The 22,182-nt window shown below is 41.4% G+C and overlaps 1 protein-coding gene across 7 annotated transcripts in view; it reads right to left on the bottom strand.

Moving 5' to 3' along the window:
- MMP19 (matrix metallopeptidase 19) overlaps positions 1–22,182 on the bottom strand; it is a 42,349-nt gene extending 20,167 nt beyond the window's left edge. For 2 of the 7 annotated variants that reach the window (XM_089477350.1, XM_089477395.1), the window contains exons 1-3: positions 21,868–22,182; positions 18,113–18,524; positions 17,297–17,333 (exon numbers count right to left, since the gene is read on the bottom strand). In XM_089477350.1, the coding sequence (XP_089333476.1) occupies positions 17,297–17,312 (16 nt within the window). In that variant the 5' untranslated portion in view covers positions 17,313–17,333; positions 18,113–18,524; positions 21,868–22,182. The remainder of the gene's footprint in view (positions 1–17,296; positions 17,334–18,112; positions 18,525–21,867) is intronic. The other 5 variants (XM_089477387.1, XM_089477403.1, XM_089477369.1 and 2 more) reach the window with 4 other exon arrangements.

Raw genomic sequence — 22,182 nt, 5'->3', positions numbered from 1 at the left:
GGTCTCTTCCAACTCTATAATTCTATGACTTCTATGATTTCTATTATTTACTTTTGAACATTTAATTCAGATTGACGCAAGGAGAGGACGAACTGGAATTTTTAAAAAAGCAGCTGGGGAAAAAAGGGAGGATGACAGAGCATTAACCAACACTGTCTCTGACAAATTGGAACACTCGGAGGATATGCCAAAATGCCTGTCTTCACCCCTCCAACTACTTTGACACCTGACCTATGTGATTTTGCTTGCACAGCCTTGTAAAGATGACAAGGGAATTGCAGACTTGGATGACCACACATCCTCCATGCCTGAAAAACATAGATCAGTGGTGCGAATTGTGTGGCTCTCAAGTGATTTTGAACTGCAAATCCCAGCAGCCCTAACCAGCAAAGCTGAGAAGGATTCTGGCAGCTGATAACATCTAGAAGACTATTATTTAATTCATTCACTTTATATCCTGCTTTTCTTCCAATGTGGGGCCCAAAACAGCTACACAACTCCACCAGTGATACAGAGAAAAGCTAAAGTGCGAGCATGAAAAGCTAAGCAAAATGGCTGAAGAAATAAATGGGGGATTGAATGAAGCCAGGGTGTCAAAACAGTCACCCAGACACCTCTCTCTTTCACGTGACACATTATTTCATAGAATCATAGAGTTGGAAGAGTTCACAAGGGCCATCCAGTCCAACCCCCTGCCATGCAGGAAATCTAAATCAAAGCATCCCTGACAGATGGCCATCCAGCCTCTGTTTGAAGACCTCTAAGGAAGGAGACTCCACCACACTCCGAAGAAGTTTGTTCCACTGTCGAACAGCCCTTACTGTCAGGAAGTTCCTCCTAATGTTGAGGTGGAATCTCTTTTCCTGTAGTTTGCATCCATTGTTCCGCGTTCTAGTCTCTGGAGCAGCAGAAAACAAGTTTGCTCCCTCCTCAACATGACATCCCTTCAAATATTTAAACAAGGTTATCATATCACCTCTTAACCTTCTCTTCTCCAGGTTAAACATCCCCAGCTCCCTAAGTCGTTCCTCATAGGGCATAGTTTCCAGACCTTTCACCATTTTAGTCACCCTCCTTTGGACACGCTCCAGTTTCTCAATGTCCTTTTTGTGGTGCCCAGAACTGGACACAGTATGATTTGATAGGGCCAAGTATTTTCCCCATCTACAGACTCTGAGGAAAAGCATTAGACTACTGCAGCAGGCACGACTACCATACTTTGGGACAGGGTGGGGTTGAACACAGCGTGCATCAGTCTCCCAAAGACATGACTATACCAATATTTTCAATAAAAATAGTAGAAGAAGGCTGGCAGGATTAAAGTCTGTGGCAGTCCCCTGTTAAACTAATCATCTCTTGGGGCCAGCACATCCCTGAGGTAATATGCTTTTTCCTCTGTCAATAATATCTGAGTAGAATGACAGATCAACAGGCCATCTATGGTTCATGTTACTTTTGCCCAAATCCAAGAGTTCTCTTCAGATGAATACAGATAACCTGGTGAAGCTGCTGCCACTCATGACCTTGTCTTGGATGAGCATGCTGGCCTGGCATGTATCACAGAGACCTGGTTGAATGAGAATGGAACAGTGGCGTCCCCACTGCTGGTGTCACCTAGTGTGTGTGGGTTGCTGGTGGGGACAGTGGCCAAAAGGGTACACTCAGCCCTCTCCTTCACCGCAGTAGTGGAGGTCTCTTTGTGAGGAGGCCTCTGCTACTATGGTAAAGCCAGGAGGGATACAGTGGGAGGAGGGCCCAAACAGGTGTCATCCTTCTCCTGGGGTGTTACCTAGTGTGGTCCACACACCCCGCACAGGGTGACCAGATGTCATAACCACAAAGGAGGATGAGGCACCACAAAATGTAGGCCATTCAAGAAAAACGTAGAACATAACAAAATAAAAGCTAAAAACACTAATATAAATATAAATTAAAGCTTCTTTGTCTTGTTCAAAATGGACGACATTTTAGAATTCCTTCTGAACAGAAAGCTGAAATGGAGAACATGTCCTGGAAAAGTAGGACATCTGGTCACCCTGCCCCCACTCTCTTTTAGGGATGCCACTGAGGTGCGGTGGTGGTGTTTATTGTCTCAGCTTTCTCCACTGGGTTTCCTTGTGCAACATCAGGTGAGACCTGGGGTGGAAGAGGTGGAGTGGCAGTGGTCTACCAGCATTCCATCCCTCCTGACCAGGTATGCCATCTCTGTGTGTTTAAGGGTTGACAAGTAGTGTCACACTAGGGTTGGTGTCCCCCCAGTGCAGATACAGAATCTTTAATATTAATTTATGGCATCCTCCCCAGCCCCCAGCATTTTGGGTAACACCCTTATCCCCACCCCACCCATAGTGATGCCTCTGGGGTTGAGAAACTGAAGGAGGAAGATCAGTTTGGAAGTATTTTACAGGAGTCACCTCTGCTGCAGAGGGAGTCCTCCTGCTCTGATTATTTTCCCCCATACCCCTGGAAATATTCTGGATCTGAGTCAAGGGCTTCACAGTTCTCCAGGACAGCAAGGGCCTATTTGCACACCAGAAGCAACAGGGATAGAGAAGTCTTTTACCCAAGTAAGAGTTTGTTTGTGCCACCTTGCAGAGGAAAAGGGCTCAATTCAAATAGAGGTACTGAACAGATTATGTGGCAATATCCTATTCTAAAATGTATTTTCTAAAATGAGATCATACTTAATAATATTTAATACTTACTTTGGTTATAATCATGTAGTTTTTTATTTTTATATTTTAAACTCTATGTAATGTGTTATTTCTTTTATGACTGTTAAGATAAAAATTTTTTAAAAAACAGCACTGGGCATACAAAACACTTCACATCCATTATTTCAGAAACTCTTGCAACAAATCTTCAAGGTAAGGTCAGTATTGTTAGATCTGCATAACAAAGAGGGAGCAAAAGCTGATATAGAGCACCATTCCTAACAACTGACTTGGCTGACAGAAGGAGAATGGCTCCAATTTTTGTTTTAATCAAAGAGTAACCTCCTCACCCAAAAGACAAGCTCAATGATTTGGAATTGATTTCCAAAATGATTAGGTGGATGGTGGTGGCAGCAATCCCACATGTGTCTTGTGGGGTGAAACCGCAGCAGGTGGCACAGATATGAGACAACGCTGCCAGGAACTGTGCATGGCACAACTGTCCGGAAATACTCACAGACAATTACGATTGGCAAAAGAGGGAGAAAAAAGAGTGAATCACTGATCCGAGAGAGCAAAGAATGTACAAAAAAGTGCTGACTTCATCAAGAGGAAAAAAGGGAGGACATGCTATTTATAACCCAGAAACAGCTGAATTCGTCACATAGCAAAGCACCCACCACCTTACCACAGTCAAACTCATTCATGGTCCTTTGGCTTTCAGTGGGGATGTATTCTGGCCAAGAGGCATCCATTCTTTTATTGCCCTAGTGTTAGAAAAGGCATGACGTCCAGTGATTCCAGTAGGAAACCACGGTTTCTAGCTACTAATTACAAAACCAATGGACTGGATGAGACCAATTCTCCACTTTCACAAACATATGTCATTGTGAGTGTCCCTCAAAGTGAAAGAGACTGATCATTATGTTCACATCTCTCCTTTTCTTTTATGAGCTGAAGACATTGTACAAAGATTTTGAAAATCGTGGGACTGCCACCTTTTTAATGAGCCTGTGAGGCTGTCTTCTGAACAGTTCTTTGAGATCCAGGAATTAGGAGACCCAGTTTTTGTCAGTAACAACAAAAATGTTATTACCTGATAACGGCTATTGGTCAAGCTTCTGCCTAAAGAAGTGATGCCCCTGGGGTTGAGGCAGATGCTTGACCAACAGCCATTATCAGGTAATAACATTTTTGTTGTTACTGACAAAAACTGGGTCTCCTAATTCCTGGATCTCAAAGAACTGTTCAGAAGACACAGCATCACAGGTTAATTAAAAAGGCAGCAGCCCCATGAATTTCAAAGCCTTCTACACTGCCTTCAGCTCATAAAAGAATCACTAACCTTGCTTGAAAGGTCAGTGATTCATAGGGCCCTCTCTAACATACTAAATAAAAATTGTGCGGGGGCGGGGGGGACTTTCATTTCATGGACAAGAAGTTGTTTTAGTTGTATGATACATGTATATCCTATCTATCCTTTAATGAGCTCAAAAATATCTAAAGGACCACATTATTCCCATCCCTGCCCTGTGTAGTTTGGTTCCTAGTCATGTCATATAGCAATAAGCAACCAAGCTGAACATGAGTCAACAGTGTGATGCTGCAACTAAAAAGGAAAATGCAATGCTAGCCTGCATCCATTGGAGTAGTGTCTAGATCAAGGGAAGTAATAGTACCACTCTGTTCTGCTTTAGCCAGACCTCACTAGGAATACTGTGTCCAGTTCTGGTTACCAGAACTGAAGAAGGATACAGACAAGCTGGAGCATCACCAGAGGAGGGTGACCAAAATGGTGAAAGGTCTGGAAACTATATGAGGAGCAGCTTAGGGAGCTGGGTACATTTAGCCTGAAGAAGAAAGTTAAGAGGTGACACGATAGTCATGTTTAAATATTTGAAGGAATGTCATATGGAAGAAGGAACAAACTTATTTTCTGCTGCTGAAGTCTCCTTCTTTGGAGGTTTTTAAACAGAGATTGGACCAAATGGCCCTTGTGTTCTCTTCCAACTCTATGATTCTAAGTGCTGCTCCAGAGACTAAGACATGGAGCAATAGACTGAAACTACATGAAAAGGGATTTCACCTAAACATGACGAAGAACTTCCTGACAGCAATTGCTGTTTGTCAGTGGAATATGCTGCCTCAGAGTGTGGTGGAATCTCCTTCTTTGGAAGTTTTTAAACAGAGGATGGATGGCCATCTGTTGTGATGTTGTATTCTTGCATGACAGGGATTGGGCTAGATGGGCCTGGTAGTCTCTTGCAACTATGATGCTATGATTCTATGTCCTCTAGATGTTTTGACCTCTCAATCCTATATCCTCTGTTGAGATTATGCTGGCTTGGAGGTACCTGGTGGTTTACCCCTGAACCAGCTGTGTTCTTAAGGGACACAGATTACAGGTCTGCAAGAGACTCCATGGAACCAAAAGGAAAATTGCCCCTCTGGTGCCAGCATTGTGAATATAATACAACAGAGAAACAACCACCAACTATGTTACACTGACTGACTGTGACAGTACAAAATACAGTAGTTCATGTGGTACTGTTGCCTCTATCAGGATATAAAGCCATACACCACTTAGAATATAGGAAATGGCAATTTCCCCTAGGCTTGTGTTTATTGACGTTATTAGACAAGGGAAATTGGAAGTATAATCCAATGGCAATCCGAACGTAATCATGGGGTTTCATGTTATTGCGTGAGAGGTGATCACATGCAATTTCGGGCACTGGCAAGCTATTTTCGGGCAATGGGAAGTCTGTTCGAACGCAATTTGAATTCACGTAAATTTGCTGAACTAGCGAATTCACATGAATGCGTTCTGGCCCCACTTTCTTTTCATTTGAAATTAAGAGAAATTCCTCCCATGTGATAAACTCCTATGTCATGTTGTGGGAAGGAAGACATGGCCCTCCAAATGTTGTTAGATTGCAGCTTTTATCAACCCTGGCCAATCTAGCCAGAGTGGGGCTAGGATATGAGTTGTACTTCAACATGTATTGCAGACTACATGCTCCTTACACGAGGTTTACCTGATAATTCAAGAAACTAGTTGAAATGGACATTGATTATGGGTAAATCTGGTTGATTAACACCGATTGCTAATCTAATCTAAACACGGACAGCTTCTGTTTGGCTACTGGAGATAATGTTCAGCATCTGGAATTGGGCCAGGGCCCAGGGGAAGGGCTCTAGTGGATGGCTAAACAGGAGGAGCTCTGGAAACCCCTCACCTCCCAATCATATGCCGTTGCATTGGCAAAACTGATGATACTTTACATTTTGAATGCTTGATGTTTACCTCTTCCTAGCCCTATCCTGTATATTTGCAGCTTCTCTCTCTCCCGCTCTCTGATCACATGTGAATAGTCACTGGAAATTTCTATTTCCAAAAACAGAGGAAACATGAAACAGTACTACAAACTCCAGTGCTTGGGTTGATTTAATAAGTACTTTCACAACAGGTTGGGTATATATGGAGAATCTATTTGTATTATAGTAGAATAACATCCCAAATCCATATTGTTCTTTGCCACATGGCCAACACAGCTACCCCTGGATATGTATTATGAGCGCCTCCCCAAATCTACTGCTTCCTCCACTCCCCACCCACAATAAGATCCATCTAATCCCAAAACCTCAAATAAAGGGTTTTGAAAAATCATTCCTGAAAATTTGTTTTGAGTTAGTCATTTTAAAAAGTCCACATGATTTAATCTAATCTAAACTTCTTTTCTGTACAAGGGACTGTTCCTGTCATTGCTCAAGTTGTACTGCTGGTCGATTTCTTTCTTTCTTTCTTTCTTTCTTTCTTTCTTTCTTTTTTGCCTTTAGCAGCTGCATTATAAGAGGCCAGTGGCTCAATAGTATATCTCTACATTTAAAAGTTTCCAGTTTCAAATCCTATCTTCTTTAGCTAGAAAATAGCAAATAGCAGATGATGACCGTTGATCTTCCTGAGACTCTGGGGAATGTCTCTCAGGACAGCAACCAAGACTGAGCTGGATTGACAAAGAGTCTACTTCAGAGCTTAGAAAACTATCTCTCTCTCTCTCTCTCTCTCTCTCTCTCTCTCTCTCTCTCTCTCTCTCTGGTTGGTGTTGTTTCCAAAGTAAATAATTGCTATTAGGCATTAATTTAAGAGACATGCACCAACAACATTATTTTTTAAAGTTACTTTTCAATTTAAAAACACACACACTGAAATAGAAAAAATCCCACCATTAGGAATCCACACACAAAATGTAGTGTTTTAAGAGTATGAGTAAAACTATCTGTTACGCTAAAAAGGTAATATTTCAAGACAATACATTATTCTCTCTCTCTCTCTCTCTCCATATATGTGTGTGTGTGTGTGTGTGTGTGTGTGTGTGTGTATATATATATATATATATATATATATATATATATATATATAATCTTTATGCTTTTGCAAACCCTAAAGGCTAAATAATGTGTTATTTCAAAGCCCTGATGTGGCATAAAGCAGCTCAGTATTTTCCAGTACCGTAAGTACAGTATAAGTCATATTGCTACCCAACATGAGATGAAGACCTGCTAGATTACAGATAGCCTTTCTGTTTAAATGATCTGAACTCTTAGGTAGGTTAGAACTCCATTACCAGTATCAGAATTAGTATACATATAACTTAACTGGTGGTATGATAGAACTCCTAAGAAATCACTCTCCATTCTTCATGTCCTCCTGCTGGGAAGTATCCACATTGCATAGTAACTGGAGTTTGAAACAACTTTAAGTAACATGACTCCATTTTATGGAATCCTGGGATTTTTAGTTTTGTGTGGTATTCAGAATTCTCATTGCTAGAGAGCTGTAGAGTTGTAGTTCATGTAAGTAGACTAGAGCAGAGAGGATGGAGCCATGACAAAGTAGTCTCAAACTATTATAATTTTGTTCAGCTGGTGGTACACATACCATCAGTGAGATGAAGCTAGTTAGGAGACAGTGGGTTTTTTTTTACAATAATTACTATGAAACTGCTCTTCTACAGTCTCCATGTTCTCCTCTAGCTGTAATCTTCCTTGTCCTACTGAGCCATCCTGCCATTGATTATCCATCTGTAACTTTTTGTGATGCTAATAATAATATTGGACACTTAGTGTTTCTCTTCATCCCCTGCCACCCAATCTTACTCATCCTACCAGGAATTATGCAGTTGTGCTTCTGCCTTTCCCCCTTACTACATGTTACATGTAGTAAGATAATGAATGCATGTAAATGTATAAAATTTCATTCCCAGAAGTGCCCTTTCTAATCATGGTTGAAGTGTCCTTTAATGGAGTGACTGGTGGGACATTAAGGCCCGTTCCGCATGGGCAAAACGTATGCGCTCCGCGCATATTAGTTAGAAAGGGGCATCACTTCCTGATGCTCCTAATTCTAATACGCGTGGAGAGCAGAGAAAATGGCGGTGCCCTATACAGATGGGCGCCGCCATGACTACATCACGACCGCACCGCCTCCAAATGAGGCTTTGCGAAGTGACGTAGTTGCGCCGCGCGAGAGCGCCTGGGGCGCTCTTTTGGCGGCACAGGAAGGAGCTCTGTTTCGGAGCTCCTTCCAAGATTTGCGTCGCTGGCGCAGCCTCTACATGGCTGCGCCAGCAACGCAAATGAGAAAGGGGCCGAGCAGCCCCTTTCTCTTGGTCCCCGCCGTCGAGGCCGTGGGGAAGCGGTCTTTTGCCACTTCCTTGCAGCCTGGAAAGCGGCGGATCGGGGCCTCAGAGGCTGCCGTTGTGGCAGCTGAGACCCTGAACTGGCAGGGAAAGGGCCAGTTACAGGCCGCCCCAAACGGGCGGTCTGTAACGCACCTAAGGTATACAAAGGCTGTTCTAAGGCTCAGAAGTACACAGAATGAGCTGGCTTAAATCCCGGTGTTGGTCCTGACTAGGAGCAGACCAACTCAAACAGTGGGCTTTACCTATAAGTTGACTACCACTGAACAATTAATTGAATAAGACTACTCTAGTTCATAGAATCATAGAATCATAGAGTTGGAAGAGACCGCAAGGGCCATCCAGTCCAACCCCCTGCCATGCAGGAAATCCAGATCAAAGCATCCCCGACAGATGGCCATCCAGCCTCCGTTTGAAGACCTCCAAGGAGGGAGACTCCACTACACTCCGAGGAAGTGTGTTCCACTGTCGAACAGCCCTTACTGTCAGGAAGTTCCTCCTAATGTTGAGGTGGAATCTCTTTTCCTGCAGCTTGCATCCATTGCTCCGGGTCCTAGTCTCTGGAGCAGCAGAAAACAAACTTGCTCCCTCCTCAATATGACATCCCTTCAAGTATTTAAATAGGCCGATCATATCACCTCTTAACCTTCTCTTCTCCAGGCTAAACATCCCCAGCTCCCTGAGTCGTTCCTCATAGGGCAAGGTTTCCAGACCTTTCACCATTTTAGTCACCCTCCTTTGGACACGCTCCAGTTTCTTAATGTCCTTTTTGAATTGTGGCGCCCAGAACTGGACACAATATTCCAGGTGGGGCCTGACCAGAGCAGAATATAGTGGCACTATTACTTCCCTTGATCTAGACACTATACTTCTATTGATGCAGCCTAAAATCGCATTGGCCTTGTTAGCTGCTGCATCGCACTGTTAACTCATGTTCAACTTGTGGTCTACTTGGACTCCTAGATCCCTTTCACATGTTGTCTCCTTAAGCCAAGTGTCCCCCATCCTATATCTGTGCATTTCATTTTTTCGCCCTAAGTGCAGTACCTTACATTTCTCCCTGTTGAAGTTCATTCTGTTAGCTGTGGCCCAGCTTTCTAGTCTATTCAGGTCATTTTGAATTTTGATCCTGTCCTCTGGAGTATTAGCTATTCCTCCTAATTTGGTGTCATCTGCAGATTTGATAAGTATTCCCCCAATTTTTTCCTCCAAGTCATTGATAAAGATGCTGAACAGTACTGGGCCCAGGACAGAGCCCTGTGGGACTCCACTGGTCACTTCTCTCCAGGATGAAAGAAAAGGAGCCATTGTTGAGCACCCTTTGGGTTCGTCCAGTCAACCAGTTACAAATCCACTTAACAGTTGCCTTGTCAAGCCCACATTTTACAAGCTTGTTTGCAAGAATGTCATGGGGAACTTTGTCAAAAGCCTTACTGAAATCAAGATATACTATATCCACAGCATTCCCTTCATCTACCAAGCTGGTAATTTTATCAAAGAAAGAGATTAGATTTGTCTGGCATGACTTGTTTCTCTGAAACCCATGTTGACTTTTTGTGATTATGGCATTGCCTTCTAGATGTTCACAGACTCTCTGTTTAATGATCTGCTCCAGAATCTTTCCTAGAACTGATGTCAGACTAACTGGACGATAATTGTTGGGATCCTCTTTCTTCCCCTTTTTGAAGATGGGGACAACGTTTGCCCTCCTCCAGTCTGCTGGGACTTCTCCTGTTCTCCAGGAGTTTTCAAAGATTATTGCCAATGGCTCCGATATTACATTTGCCAGTTCTTTTAATACCCTTGGATGTAGCTCATCTGGTCCTGGAGACTTAAATTCATTTAGGTTAAACAGGTATTCCTGTACTATCTCTTTACTTATTTTGTGCTGAAATTCCCCTATTCTGTCCTCTGCTCCATTATCCTCAGGTTGCGCACCCTTTGCCTTTTCTGAGAAGACTGAGGCAAAGAAAGTGTTGAGTAATTCTGCCTTTTCTCTGTCTTCTTTTAGCATTTTGCCATCTTCTCCACACAGTGACCCTACCGTTTCCTTCTTCTTCCTTTTGCTGCGGACATATCCAAAAAAGCCCTTTTTGTTATTCTTAACCTCTCTAGCAAGCCTGAGTTCATTCTGCACTTTAGCTTTTCTGACCTTATCTCTACACATGCTAGCTATTTCTTTGAATTCCTCTTTGATGATTTCCCATTTTTCCATTTCTTATACATGTTCTGTTTAAAATTTAGCTGAGCTGAAAGTTCCTTGGTCATCCATCCTGGGTTCTTGGTGTAGTGATTTGTGCACTGAACTACAACTCTGGAGACAAGGGTTCGATTTCCCACTTGGCCATGGAAACCCTCTGGGTGACCTTTGGCAAGTCACACATTCTCAGTCCCAGAAAACCCAGTGATAGGTTTGCCTTAGGGCGGCCATAAGTTGGAAATGACTTGAAGGCACAAAACAACTTAACTCTAGCTGGGACTAAACAGTAGGATGCCAACTACTAAATGTTACTTAGGCAACCATTAACTGTCTCCCATGGTTGACTTAATGAAAGGCCTAGGATTATATTTTTTAAACAGTTTATATTCTTTTAAACTGATTGTGTTGTTTTATTATATGCTGTTCTGACATCTATGGATAGAAGAAGGGATATAAATAAATAAGTGGTTATTGTTGCATGCCTTCAAGTTGTTTCCAATTTATGGCAACCCTAAGACAAACTTATCATGGGGTTTTCTTGACAAGATTTCTTCAGGGGGGATTGTTATTGCCTTCCTCTGGGGCTGAGAGAGTGGGACTTGCCCAAGATCACCCAGTGGGTTTTCATGGCTGAGCAAGAATTTGAACCACAGTCTCTTACAATCCCAGCCCAGCACTCAAACTACTGCACCACACTGACTGAAATAAGTAATACTAGTATAAAGAGTACATGAAAAATTTTGTATACTCATAGATAGGTGTGCACTTATCTTTCATGTATGCACAGAAGAGCCTGTAGTGATTGAACGAGAAAAGCATGCTCTCAGAGGCTTTTTTAAAATGCCTCCCATTCTCATCAGTGAGGAGCCAATACACAGCCTGCAAGTGATTCACTGAAGATCAGATAGGAAGTCTGTGCCATACAGCAACCAAGTAAAACCCCATGTCCTAAGCTAGAGTTTATTTAATCATTCTTTCCCTACTTTAAAGGAAGGATGTGGGCAAGCAAACTTATTTGCTAGAGCAGCATATAATTGTACAGCCTCAAAATTGCTCCCTAGCCAGAGATGTCTCAAGAACAGGCATTTCCATAATTATTTTTACAGGGCATTCAGCTGCAAAGAAGCATAGGACTTCTGTACCTGGATGAGTAGTTGTGTAGAAGAAGGAACTTCAGGCACCACAACTTGTCAAGCAGGGTCTAGAGAAACTTTTGTTGTTGTTATTGTGTGCCTTCAAATCATTTCCAATTTATGGTGACCCTAAGGCAAATCTCTCATGGGGTTTTCTTAGCAAGATTTAATCACAGGAAGCTTGCTATTTTTTTCCCCTGTGGCTGAGAGCATGTGACTTGCCAAGGTTACCCAGTGGGTTTCATAGCTGAACAGGGAATTGAAGCCTGATCTCTAGAGTTGCAGTACAACACTCAAATCACTACATTTGGTTAAATTATCTACTCTCACAAAATTCTTCTTGGCTTTACTTTGTGAATGAAGATTCAGGAAAGACTAATCCATGCTTTCTACAAGCGCATTGATGATGTTGGATGTATCCTTCAAGACTGTGCAATGGATTTTTCTGGTGGAGCGCAGCGTGCACAGAACTAGCCTCACCCTTTAAACCAGAGGTTCGACTGCTGAGGCCTTGACAAGCATGGACAGTGGCAGCAAGGTCCTCGGGTCGTAGGTTTGATTAGAGTTTCCTTCTCTTAGATGGTTGACCTTACAGGGTTAGACGAGCACCATCTGCCCGGGTTTGGGGTTAGAGTTTTCCTTCTCCTAGGATGGTTGCCATAAGGCTAGAGAGCCCATCCTGCCCTTTGGCGCTCTTGGTCAGACCCTTCGGTTGTGACCTGTCTGGCATGGGAGGCCCTACCGGTGGCTATTATACCACCGCCAGCATAGCTCACAACTTCATTAGGGTACGCAACGCAAGCCTCTCCCCCACACAGTCAGAGCATAGCTGGAGGGGAATAGGAGGCCAGAAGATGACAGTTAAGGAGAGATGAGCCTCTTTCTTCAGGCTATCCCTGGTGGAGCCGGGTCTGCCTGATCACTCCCTCTCAGGCCGGAAGATGACTGTCATCTTACAAAATATTGTATGTAGAAAGGTGAGTAAAATTAGTATATTAACCTGGCCCGCTCTCACCCATGTTTGAGTTGAAGAACATTGTGATCAGGGGGAAAATGAAGGTACATTTTGTAGAGAAAGGTTGATATTTAAGCAAGCAAACACACACCACAACTTATAGAAACAGTGACGATTATATCTTATGAAAAGTTCTGTAGCCAATCACAAACCATTAGAACAAAGAAAATCCCTAACAGTGAGCTGCTACTCTGAATACCTTTACAGCAGATAGAGAGAAAGCTTCCATACAAAATATTAGGACCTGTAATTTGAGAGAGAGAAAACTGTATGTATTATGCTGTCTCAAGAACTACAAGTTCCAGATTTCCTTAGTTCCCACAGGAATGTTCTGGGAACAGGATCACTCTTGAGGTACAAGTACCATAAGGATCAATAGCTGGGAATGCAGAGATTGCCAGGATTTAAAAGAACTGGAACACATACCCACCGTCTTTGATTTTAATGATTTTAATGTTTATGTAATTTTAACCCTTAACTGTTTAATTCTTTTTAGGGGTGGATATCGTATATATATTCTTGTACTATTTTAATGATGTACGCTATTTTTATTGTTTTAACAAAAAGCGGGATATAAATAAAAAGTTTTATTATTATTATTATTATTATTATTATTATTAATTATAATGTGTTAGGCATAAAGCCTCCACAATGCATAGAAAAACTGATACTAGATCCCAGGAAACAGTCTCCAAAGGGCATTTGTCACTGATGTAGCATAAATATACATCATACAGGAATATCTGTTTACAATAATAAATCAGGCTGCCAGAAATATAAGGAGTATAAGCAAAAGGACCTTAAAAGATGTTCAAGGACTCATGAAACCTTATTTTTCTTCCAGATAAAGAAGGACAATGGGGGATCGGATAATTTGCATGTACCATGCTGAAAAATAATGCTTGAAAGCTGTGGGAGGTTTATCCTTTTTTGCATCTGGTGGCTATTCATATCATATAAAATTCATATCAAATCATCCATGACTCTTGTGCAAGAGGATTTTTATAAATGGAGAAAGTTAAAGGGCTAGGCTACTAACTCCCAAACATTGTACTAAGGCACACTTTCTCATGCGTAACAAGAAAAAGAGTAATGATATAAAATATTTCTGCCAACTCAAAGTGCTACATCCACATGGGAGGCTGCAACTTACAACTCTGTGTCTTTTTTCTGGACTTGTCTCTTTCCAATTAACTTGCCTGGAAGACAATTTCATGGTCCAAAAGGTGGAAGAGGCAACAAGGGGGTCAGCTATTTTAGATCTGATCCTAACCAACAAGGATGACTTGGTTAATGGGGTGCAAGTGGTGGGATCATTAGGTGGAAGTGACCATGCTCTCCTGGAGTTTGTAATACAGTGGAAAGGAGAAGCCAGGCAGAGTCAGACACGCATCCTAGACTTTAGGAGAGCGGATTTCAGTAAACGTAGAGAAGTATTGAGGGCGATTCCATGGTCAGAAATACTAAAAGATAAAGGAGTTCAGGACGGATGGGACTTTCTCAAAAGGGAGATACTGAAGGCACAATTTCAAACAGTTCCAGTGAGAAAGAAAAACGGGAGGTGTCCCAAGAAACCAGGATGGATGACTAAGGAACTTTCAACGGAGCTAAGTTTGAAACGGAACATGTATAAGAAATGGAAAAAGGGGGAAATCACGAAAAAGGAATTCAAAGAAATAGCAGGCTTGTGTAGGGGTAAAGTCAGAAAAGCTAAAGCGCAGAATGAACTCAGGCTTGCTAGAGAGGTTAAGAACAATAAAAAGGGCTTTTTTGGATATGTCTGCAGCAAGAGGAAGAAGAAGGAAATGGTAGGGCCACTGCGTGGAGAAGATGGCAAAATGCTAACAGGAGATAGAGAAAAGGCAGAATTACTCAACACCTTCTTTGCCTCAGTCTTCTCAGAAAAGGCAAAGGGTGCTCAACCTGAGGATAATGGAGCAGAGGACAGAATAGGGGAATTTCAGCACAGAATAAGTAAAGAGATAGTAGAGGAACACCTTGTTAATCTAAATGAATTTAAGTCTCCGGGACCAGATGAACTCCATCCAAGGGTATTAAAAGAACTGGCAAAAGTAATATCGGAACCATTGGCAATCATATTTGAAAACTCCTGGAGAACAGGAGAGATCCCAGCAGACTGGCGAAGGGCAAACGTTGTCCCCATCTTCAAAAAGGGGAAAAAAGAGGATCCCAACAATTATCGTCCAGTTAGTCTGACATCAGTTCTAGGAAAGATTCTGGAGCAGATCATTAAACAGAGAGTCTGTGAACATCTAGAAGGCAATGCCATAATCACAAAAAGTCAACATGGGTTTCACAGAAACAAGTCATGCCAGACAAATCTAATCTCTTTCTTTGATAAAATTACCAGCTTGGTAGATGAAGGGAATGCTGTGGATATAGTATATCTTGATTTCAGTAAGGCCTTTGACAAGGTTTCCCATGACATTCTTGCAAACAAGCTTGTAAAATGTGGGCTAGACAAAGGAACTGTTAAATGGATCTGTAATTGGTTGACTGGCCGAACCCAAAGGGTGCTCAACAATGGCTCCTTTTCATCCTGGAGAGAAGTGACCAGTGGGGTCCCACAGGGCTCTGTCCTGGGCCCAGTGCTATTCAACATCTTTATCAATGACTTGGATGACAGAATTGGGAGCATACTTATCAAATTTGCAGATGACACCAAATTAGGGGGAATAGCTAATACCCCAGAGGACAGGATCAAGATTCAAAATGACCTGAATAGACTAGAAAGCTGGGCCACAGCTAACAGAATGAAATTCAACACGGAGAAATGTAAGGTATTGCACTTAGGGCGGAAAAATAAAATGCACAGATATAGGATGGGTGACACCTGGCTGAATGAAACTACGTGTGAAAGGGATCTAGGAGTCCAAGTAGACCACAAGTTGAACATGAGTCAACAGTGTGATGCGGCAGCTAAAAAGGCCAATGCTATTTTAGGCTGCATCAATAGAAGTATAGTGTCTAGATCAAGAGAAGTAATAGTGCCACTGTATTCTGCTTTGGTCAGGCCCCACCTAGAATATTGTGTCCAGTTCTGGGCGCCACAATTCAGAAAGGACATTGAGAAACTGGAGCGTGTCCAAAGGAGGGCGACAAAAATGGTGAAGGGTCTGGAAACCATGCCCTATGAGGAACGACTTAGGGAGCTGGGGATGTTTAGCCTGGAGAAAAGAAGGTTAAGAGGTGATATGATAGCCCTGTTTAAATATTTGAAAGGATGTCATATTGAGGAGGGAGCAAGCTTGTTTTCTGCTGCTCCAGAGAACAGGACCCGGAACAATGGATGCAAGCTACAGGAAATGAGATTCCACCTGAACATTAGGAGGAACTTCCTGACAGTAAGGGCTGTTCGACAGTGGAATGCACTTCCTCAGAAGGTGATAGAGTCTCCTTCCTTGGAGGTCTTTAAACAGAGGCTGGATGGCCATCTGTCAGGGATGCTTTGATTTGGATTTCCTGCATGGCAGGGGGTTGGACTGGATGGCCCTAGTGGTCTCTTCCAACTCTACGATTCTATGATTCTATGATTCTGCAATGGGAAGGGTAATCCCAGGTCACCTAACCCAGGGTTAAAGAGTCTCTTTGCTGAGTGACCTCTGGTAGGTTTTCTTCTACGTTACTGGTTTCCCAACATTTACTGGATGGCAGATATTGGGAGAAGAAATAACTGCACTATGACAATAGGTTTGGTCATATTATTATTATTATTATTATTATTATTATTATTATTATGCTTTATTTATATAGCCCTGTAGATTTAATAATTAATAATAATAATTTGTTTTATTTATATATCGCTATTCCAAAGATCATAGCGGTGAACAGCAAGTAAGCTAATTAGCAAGTGGCTGCCATTTTCTCTCCCCACACCATGGAGCATTTATAGATTTTTCTAAAAGCCTCTTCTGACCTGGATGGTGGGGGAAGTATTATTTTTTAAAAATGAGCATCAGTGATGGGTCTTCCCATTGTGCTTGAATTCTGGTAACTTTCCCAATGTTGTCACATTGGAAAGTGAGTGAGGTCTGGATGCCATATCAGTGCATGGTGCATGACTTGATCTGTAAACTGATCAAATGGATTAAGTAAATCAGTGCCCTTGAAGACAAAATATTGCACATTTCCATTTCCCCAAAGATATCCATGTCTTGTATCTGTGCAACACATGTCTCTGGGTGATCTCCTTTTACTCAGGAATCTACTTTCCCTTGGGGAAGGCAGTCATGGGAGTCACTTCCCTTGGGGAAGGCCTCCTTAGTCACTTATCTCTTTTACTTATCAAACACAACTTGAAAGATATTTGATTTTGAAGTCTCCTTCAGTCAAGCCAGAACTTCTTTGTCTTTTGGCATGTGAATGAATTAGTCATCACCACCATATACTAGTCACCCGGGAAACTTCCCCAAGACGTTCACTGCCCTCCCTGCCCAGCTGCAAACTTTTCAATTAGTCACAAAATTTAAGCCTAGCAAAAACTGTTGTTACCATATATTTCCACTCTCAAAAACATACACGCTTCCAAGAAGTAAGAAGAAGCTGTCGATCATAAACCTTAGTGAACTTACAGCTGGGTTGTTCCATAGCTGGAATTCATCAAATGCTCTGGTCCAAGAAGAACAGAGAAGAAGAATGACAAGGGGGAAAAACAAACAGAGGACGTATTAGTTCTCTGAGACACAGAGAGGGGTTGCTTAATCTTTTGATGCTTGCCTTTCAGTTCCCTTTAATACAATTTGGCAAACATGTTCACCAATGTTATTGGCCCTCCAGGCATTTTGATGGCCTTGTCTGCCTACACACACATGGCTGTTGGCCATTTGTAACCCATGGATGGCCTGAAAGGAGGATATACAGACATGTCCTTGCATAATCACTTTGAGACATTTCTGACTCACCACAGGTTAACATGTTCACATGCCTGCCTTTCTCATGAGTGGTACAAACTCTTTTTTTTTTTAGGGAACAAAGTGCTATTCTAGTTGAGATGTTAGCAGTACTAGAATAGACAATGAGGTATTTCAGACAGGTCACTATGAAACATCTGTTTTCTCATTGTTCCAATATATACTTTATATTCCTACCACCTCATTATGTCCCATCCTGCCTTTCCCCTGCAGACTACCTTCTACAAACATTCTCTTTGCTTTTGCTGTGTACTTCTTGGAGAAGAGATGATTAAGAAGTGCTACGATAGCCATCTTTAAACATTTGAAGGATTGTCAGTGGAAGACAGAGCAAGCTTGTTTTCTCTCCTCCAGATTGCCTGACCTGAATCAATGTAACTCAAGAAAGGAGAGTCTGCTAAGCATTAGGGGAAATGTCCTGATCATAAGACCTGTTTAGCAGTCAAAACAAACTGCCTCAGAGCATGGTATACTCACCTTCTTTGGAAGTTTTAAACAGAGGTTGGATGGCCATCTTTCAGTCCTGCTTTAGCTGTGATTTCCTGCAGGGCAGAAAGTTGGACTAGCACTTGGGGTACCTTCCTGTTCTATGGTTGAGGAAATGTTGAGAAAGGGTGATGTAAACCAAAAGTGGAGAGTCTTTAGCTCTTCAGTTGTTTTGAAATATCACTCCCATCTATGTAGGCTTAAGACATCTAAACAATCTGGAGGTCCAAATGTTCCCCACCTCTAAGTGTAGACAGTACCAGACTAGATGGATTCATGGGCTGACTCATCAGAAGGCTACTTCGTATAATCCTATGATCAATAAGACTATTTATTCAACTTCAGAATCCTCACTTTCTTCTTTCTGCTGTGATGCTGGCTGACTTGACTATTGATAATAAGGCTGAGAAAAAAATAAGAAAATATTGTTACTCACACTATGCCTTAGGGTTATGTAAAAATAAAAATAAAACCAAAATTCCAACAAAATTTGCAAGCTATGAGGGAACAGTAGACACTAGAGAGCCCAGCTGTTTATGTAGCTCTCACTAGTGCAGGACAGATGGTTCTCTCTCCCTGTATGTGTGTGCATAAATTTGTACTGCAAGGAAACATGGCTAATCTCCAGTAAAAAAGGAACGGAGACTTGTAAAGGGCAATAGTTCAGTTAGAGCATATGCGTTGCTTGCAAATGTAATCACTGACATCTCTGACTGAAGGAAATCTGGCAGTAATGCTGTGGAATTCATCTGCCCAAGACTCTTCAGAACTGTTATGACTTATGGCTGACAACAGGGCTAGGTGGTCTGACCATCTTAGGCATATGGGCATATAAGGGCTCTCTCTCTCTCTCTCTCACACACACACACACACACAATCTCTCTTTGTCCAAAGAGAATCAAATTTGTAAGGCACCTAAATCCCAATTTATTACACTTAACATTTGCTCCCTAAAAATTAACCTCTGCAATTTAGCTAACTTCAGTCTGTGTCCCTCTTTGCCATTGTTATCCCAAATGCTTTATTTTTAAAATAAGCAATTGAAGTGAATAAGATACTGTGTGTTAAGCATTCAACTTCACATTGTGTGTTAAATGTTTGAAATATAGGTTGTACAACTATTTTTTAAGTTGTCAGAACACCAACGCCTGCAAAAGTTTGGCCTCTTCCATTTGCTCCCTTCATTTAAAAAATCCTCCTTTAGATTCAAGAAGTAATATGCATATAATAAATAACACTTTATTTAAAAAATACATGGAAATAACGTCTAACAAGTCATGCCAGACTACTCTTAATTCTTTTTTTTAAAATAAAGTCAAAAGCTTTGTAGATGATGCGAATGATGTGGATGTAGCATATCTTGATTTCAGTAAGGACTTTGACAAGGTCCACCATGATATCCTTGTTAAAAAAGCCAGTAAAATGAGGGCTAGATAATGCAACCCTTAGGTGGATTTGTAATTGGTTGACCGACCAAATGAAAAGGGTACTCAACAATAGCTCCTCCTCATCCTGGAGAAAAGTGACTACCAGAGTGCTATAGAGTTCTCTCCTGGGCCCAATGCTATTTAACATCTTTATCAATGATTTGGATGTTGGAATAGAGAGAATGCTTATCAGATTTTCAGATAACACCAAATTAGAGGGGCTGACCAATACCCCAAAGGACAGGATAAGAATTCAAAATTACCTTAATAGATTAGAAAGCTGTGCCAAAACTGACAGAATGAATTTCATCAGGGAGAAATGTAAGCAATACACTTGGGCAGTAAAAATGAAATGAACAGATATAAGATGGGTGACACCTGGCTTGACAGCCGTACACGTGAAAAGAATCTAGGAGTCTTAGTAGATGACAGGCTGAACATGAGTCAGCAGTGTAATGCAGCAGCTAAGAAGGCCAATGGAATTCTAGGCTGCATCAATAAGAGTATAGTGTCTAGACTGAGGGAAGTAATAGTACTACTCTATTCTGCGTTGGTCACACCTCACCTGAAATACTGTGTCCAGTTCTGGTCACCAGAATTAAAGAAGGATACAGACAAGCTGAAGCATGACCAGAGGAGAGTAAATAAAATGATGAAGAGTCTGGTAACCATGTCCTATGAGGAAAGATTTAGGGAACTAGCTATGTTTAGCCTGGAGAAGAGAAGGTTAAGAAGTAATATGGTAGCCCGATTTAAGTATTTGAAGGGGTGTCATGTTGAGGATGGAGCAAGCTTGTTTTCTGCTGCTCCAGAGACTAGGACACTAAACAATGGATTCAAGATTACAGGAAAAGAGATTCCACCTAAACATTAAGAATTTCCTGATAGTAAGAGCTGTTTGACAGTGGAATATGCTGCCGCAGAGTGTGGTGGAGTCTTTTTCTTTGAAGCTGTTTAAACAGAGGCCTGGAGGTTGGACTGGATAGTACTTGAGGTCTCTTCCAATTCTATAATTCTATGTGTGTATTTGTGCCTTCAAGTCATCTGTTGACTTATGGCAACCTCATGAATTTCATGGAGTTTTCTTAGGCAAGGAATACTCAGAGGTGGTTTTGTCAGTTCCTTTCTCTGAAATAGAACCTACAGCAGCTGGTATTCAATGGCAGTGTCCCCTCCAAGTACTAGCCAGGACTGACCCTGCTTAATTTTCAAGATCAGACAGGATCTGGTTCCCTTAGGGTATTTAGGCCTTAGCTCCTATATATATAAATATTAAAATTGGGGAATTATCTTACTATTTATCATTCACATGTATATCTTGTCCTTCTTCCAAGGACCTCAGAACAATACATACTGGGATTTTTAAAAAAAATATCTTCACAGTAACTCCAAAGTTACAAAAGAGATCACCGACAAAATATTCTCTTTTGTTCTAGATTACCACAGCTACCTTCATTTATCTATTGGCTCAAAATTATGCTGTAAATTCCCTGAAGGAATTAGGATAAGACCTACATCTGACATAATAGTAACTGAACCATGCTGACAGATTATATGTAGCAATATACAGTGTATTGAAATAGGCAGGATATTAAATGCATCTTTGAATTTAGTGCACAGGTTTTAAACATGTAACTAACATGACCAGGAAGGTTAATAATTATTGGAATCAGAGCAGAGAAGAGGAACATAATCTTCTCTACCAGACTGGGGTTTGATTATAAATCCTGTCCGAGCAAAAGCAAATAAATTAGATTCTGCAGCAGTCAGCAACCACTGTTGTTAGATGACACAAATGTTTAGGACAAATACTGTATTTTAAGAGATAGTTCATACTCTTCCACATGAGGAAATGCCTTTTGCAGTTTTCATTATTACTAGTTCGTTATAAATCTTTTTTTCAGTTGTGAGAAACTGACAACTCAGAAAAAGATTTAAAATGAACTGGCAGTTATTAGAACTGTAAAAGGCATTTCCTCATGTGGAAGGGTATGAAATATCTCTTAAACTGGTATTTGTTCAAAACATGTGTGTGTCATCTAACAAGTGTTTGTTTACCTTTTCAGAACTTATATCTTTAGATACAGATTTATACAATACATAAATTGATTGATTGAGCTTTATGAAATGAATGGCATCTTTAAAATGAGTGGCACCACCTAAAAATGGAACAACTGCATTATCAGTCCAGCTTGACCTTCACTGCTGAATTGCTTATGTATATGGTCTTATTTGCCAGCCACCAGAAAAATCAACTGAATTACCAGGGATCTTGCCTAAATTGCAACCTCAGGCTTAAGACAGAACCCCCATACTCACCTTCATTATTAAAGAGGGTGTGTAAGCCTTGTCATCCTTTGTGCAGGAGTGAGCAGATTTACAGTAGTGAGCAGACAGGCACCTGTACTCCCCTTCCTGCACACCCAGTAAGGTCCACCATCTGGAGGCTGATGTAAAAAGACTTGAACTTGGGAAAAACACTTGGGAGTTGTAGTCCAAACAATAGCTTTTTGATGCTCAGAAAGACATAGGATGAAATTATTTTGAGGATCATGTTCTGAATATTAGAAAAATGGAACTTACAGTTACTTCTGCTCATAAATCCAGGTTAGCTCAGATCTTAATTTCAATAGT

The sequence above is a fragment of the Sceloporus occidentalis genome, unplaced genomic scaffold (genome assembly GCF_023333645.1).
Source record: "Sceloporus occidentalis isolate IW3139 unplaced genomic scaffold, rSceOcc1.0.p SCAF_1, whole genome shotgun sequence".
Taxonomy (NCBI): Eukaryota; Metazoa; Chordata; class Lepidosauria; order Squamata; family Phrynosomatidae; genus Sceloporus; species Sceloporus occidentalis.
This window is presented reverse-complemented; position numbering and strand designations above follow the sequence as displayed.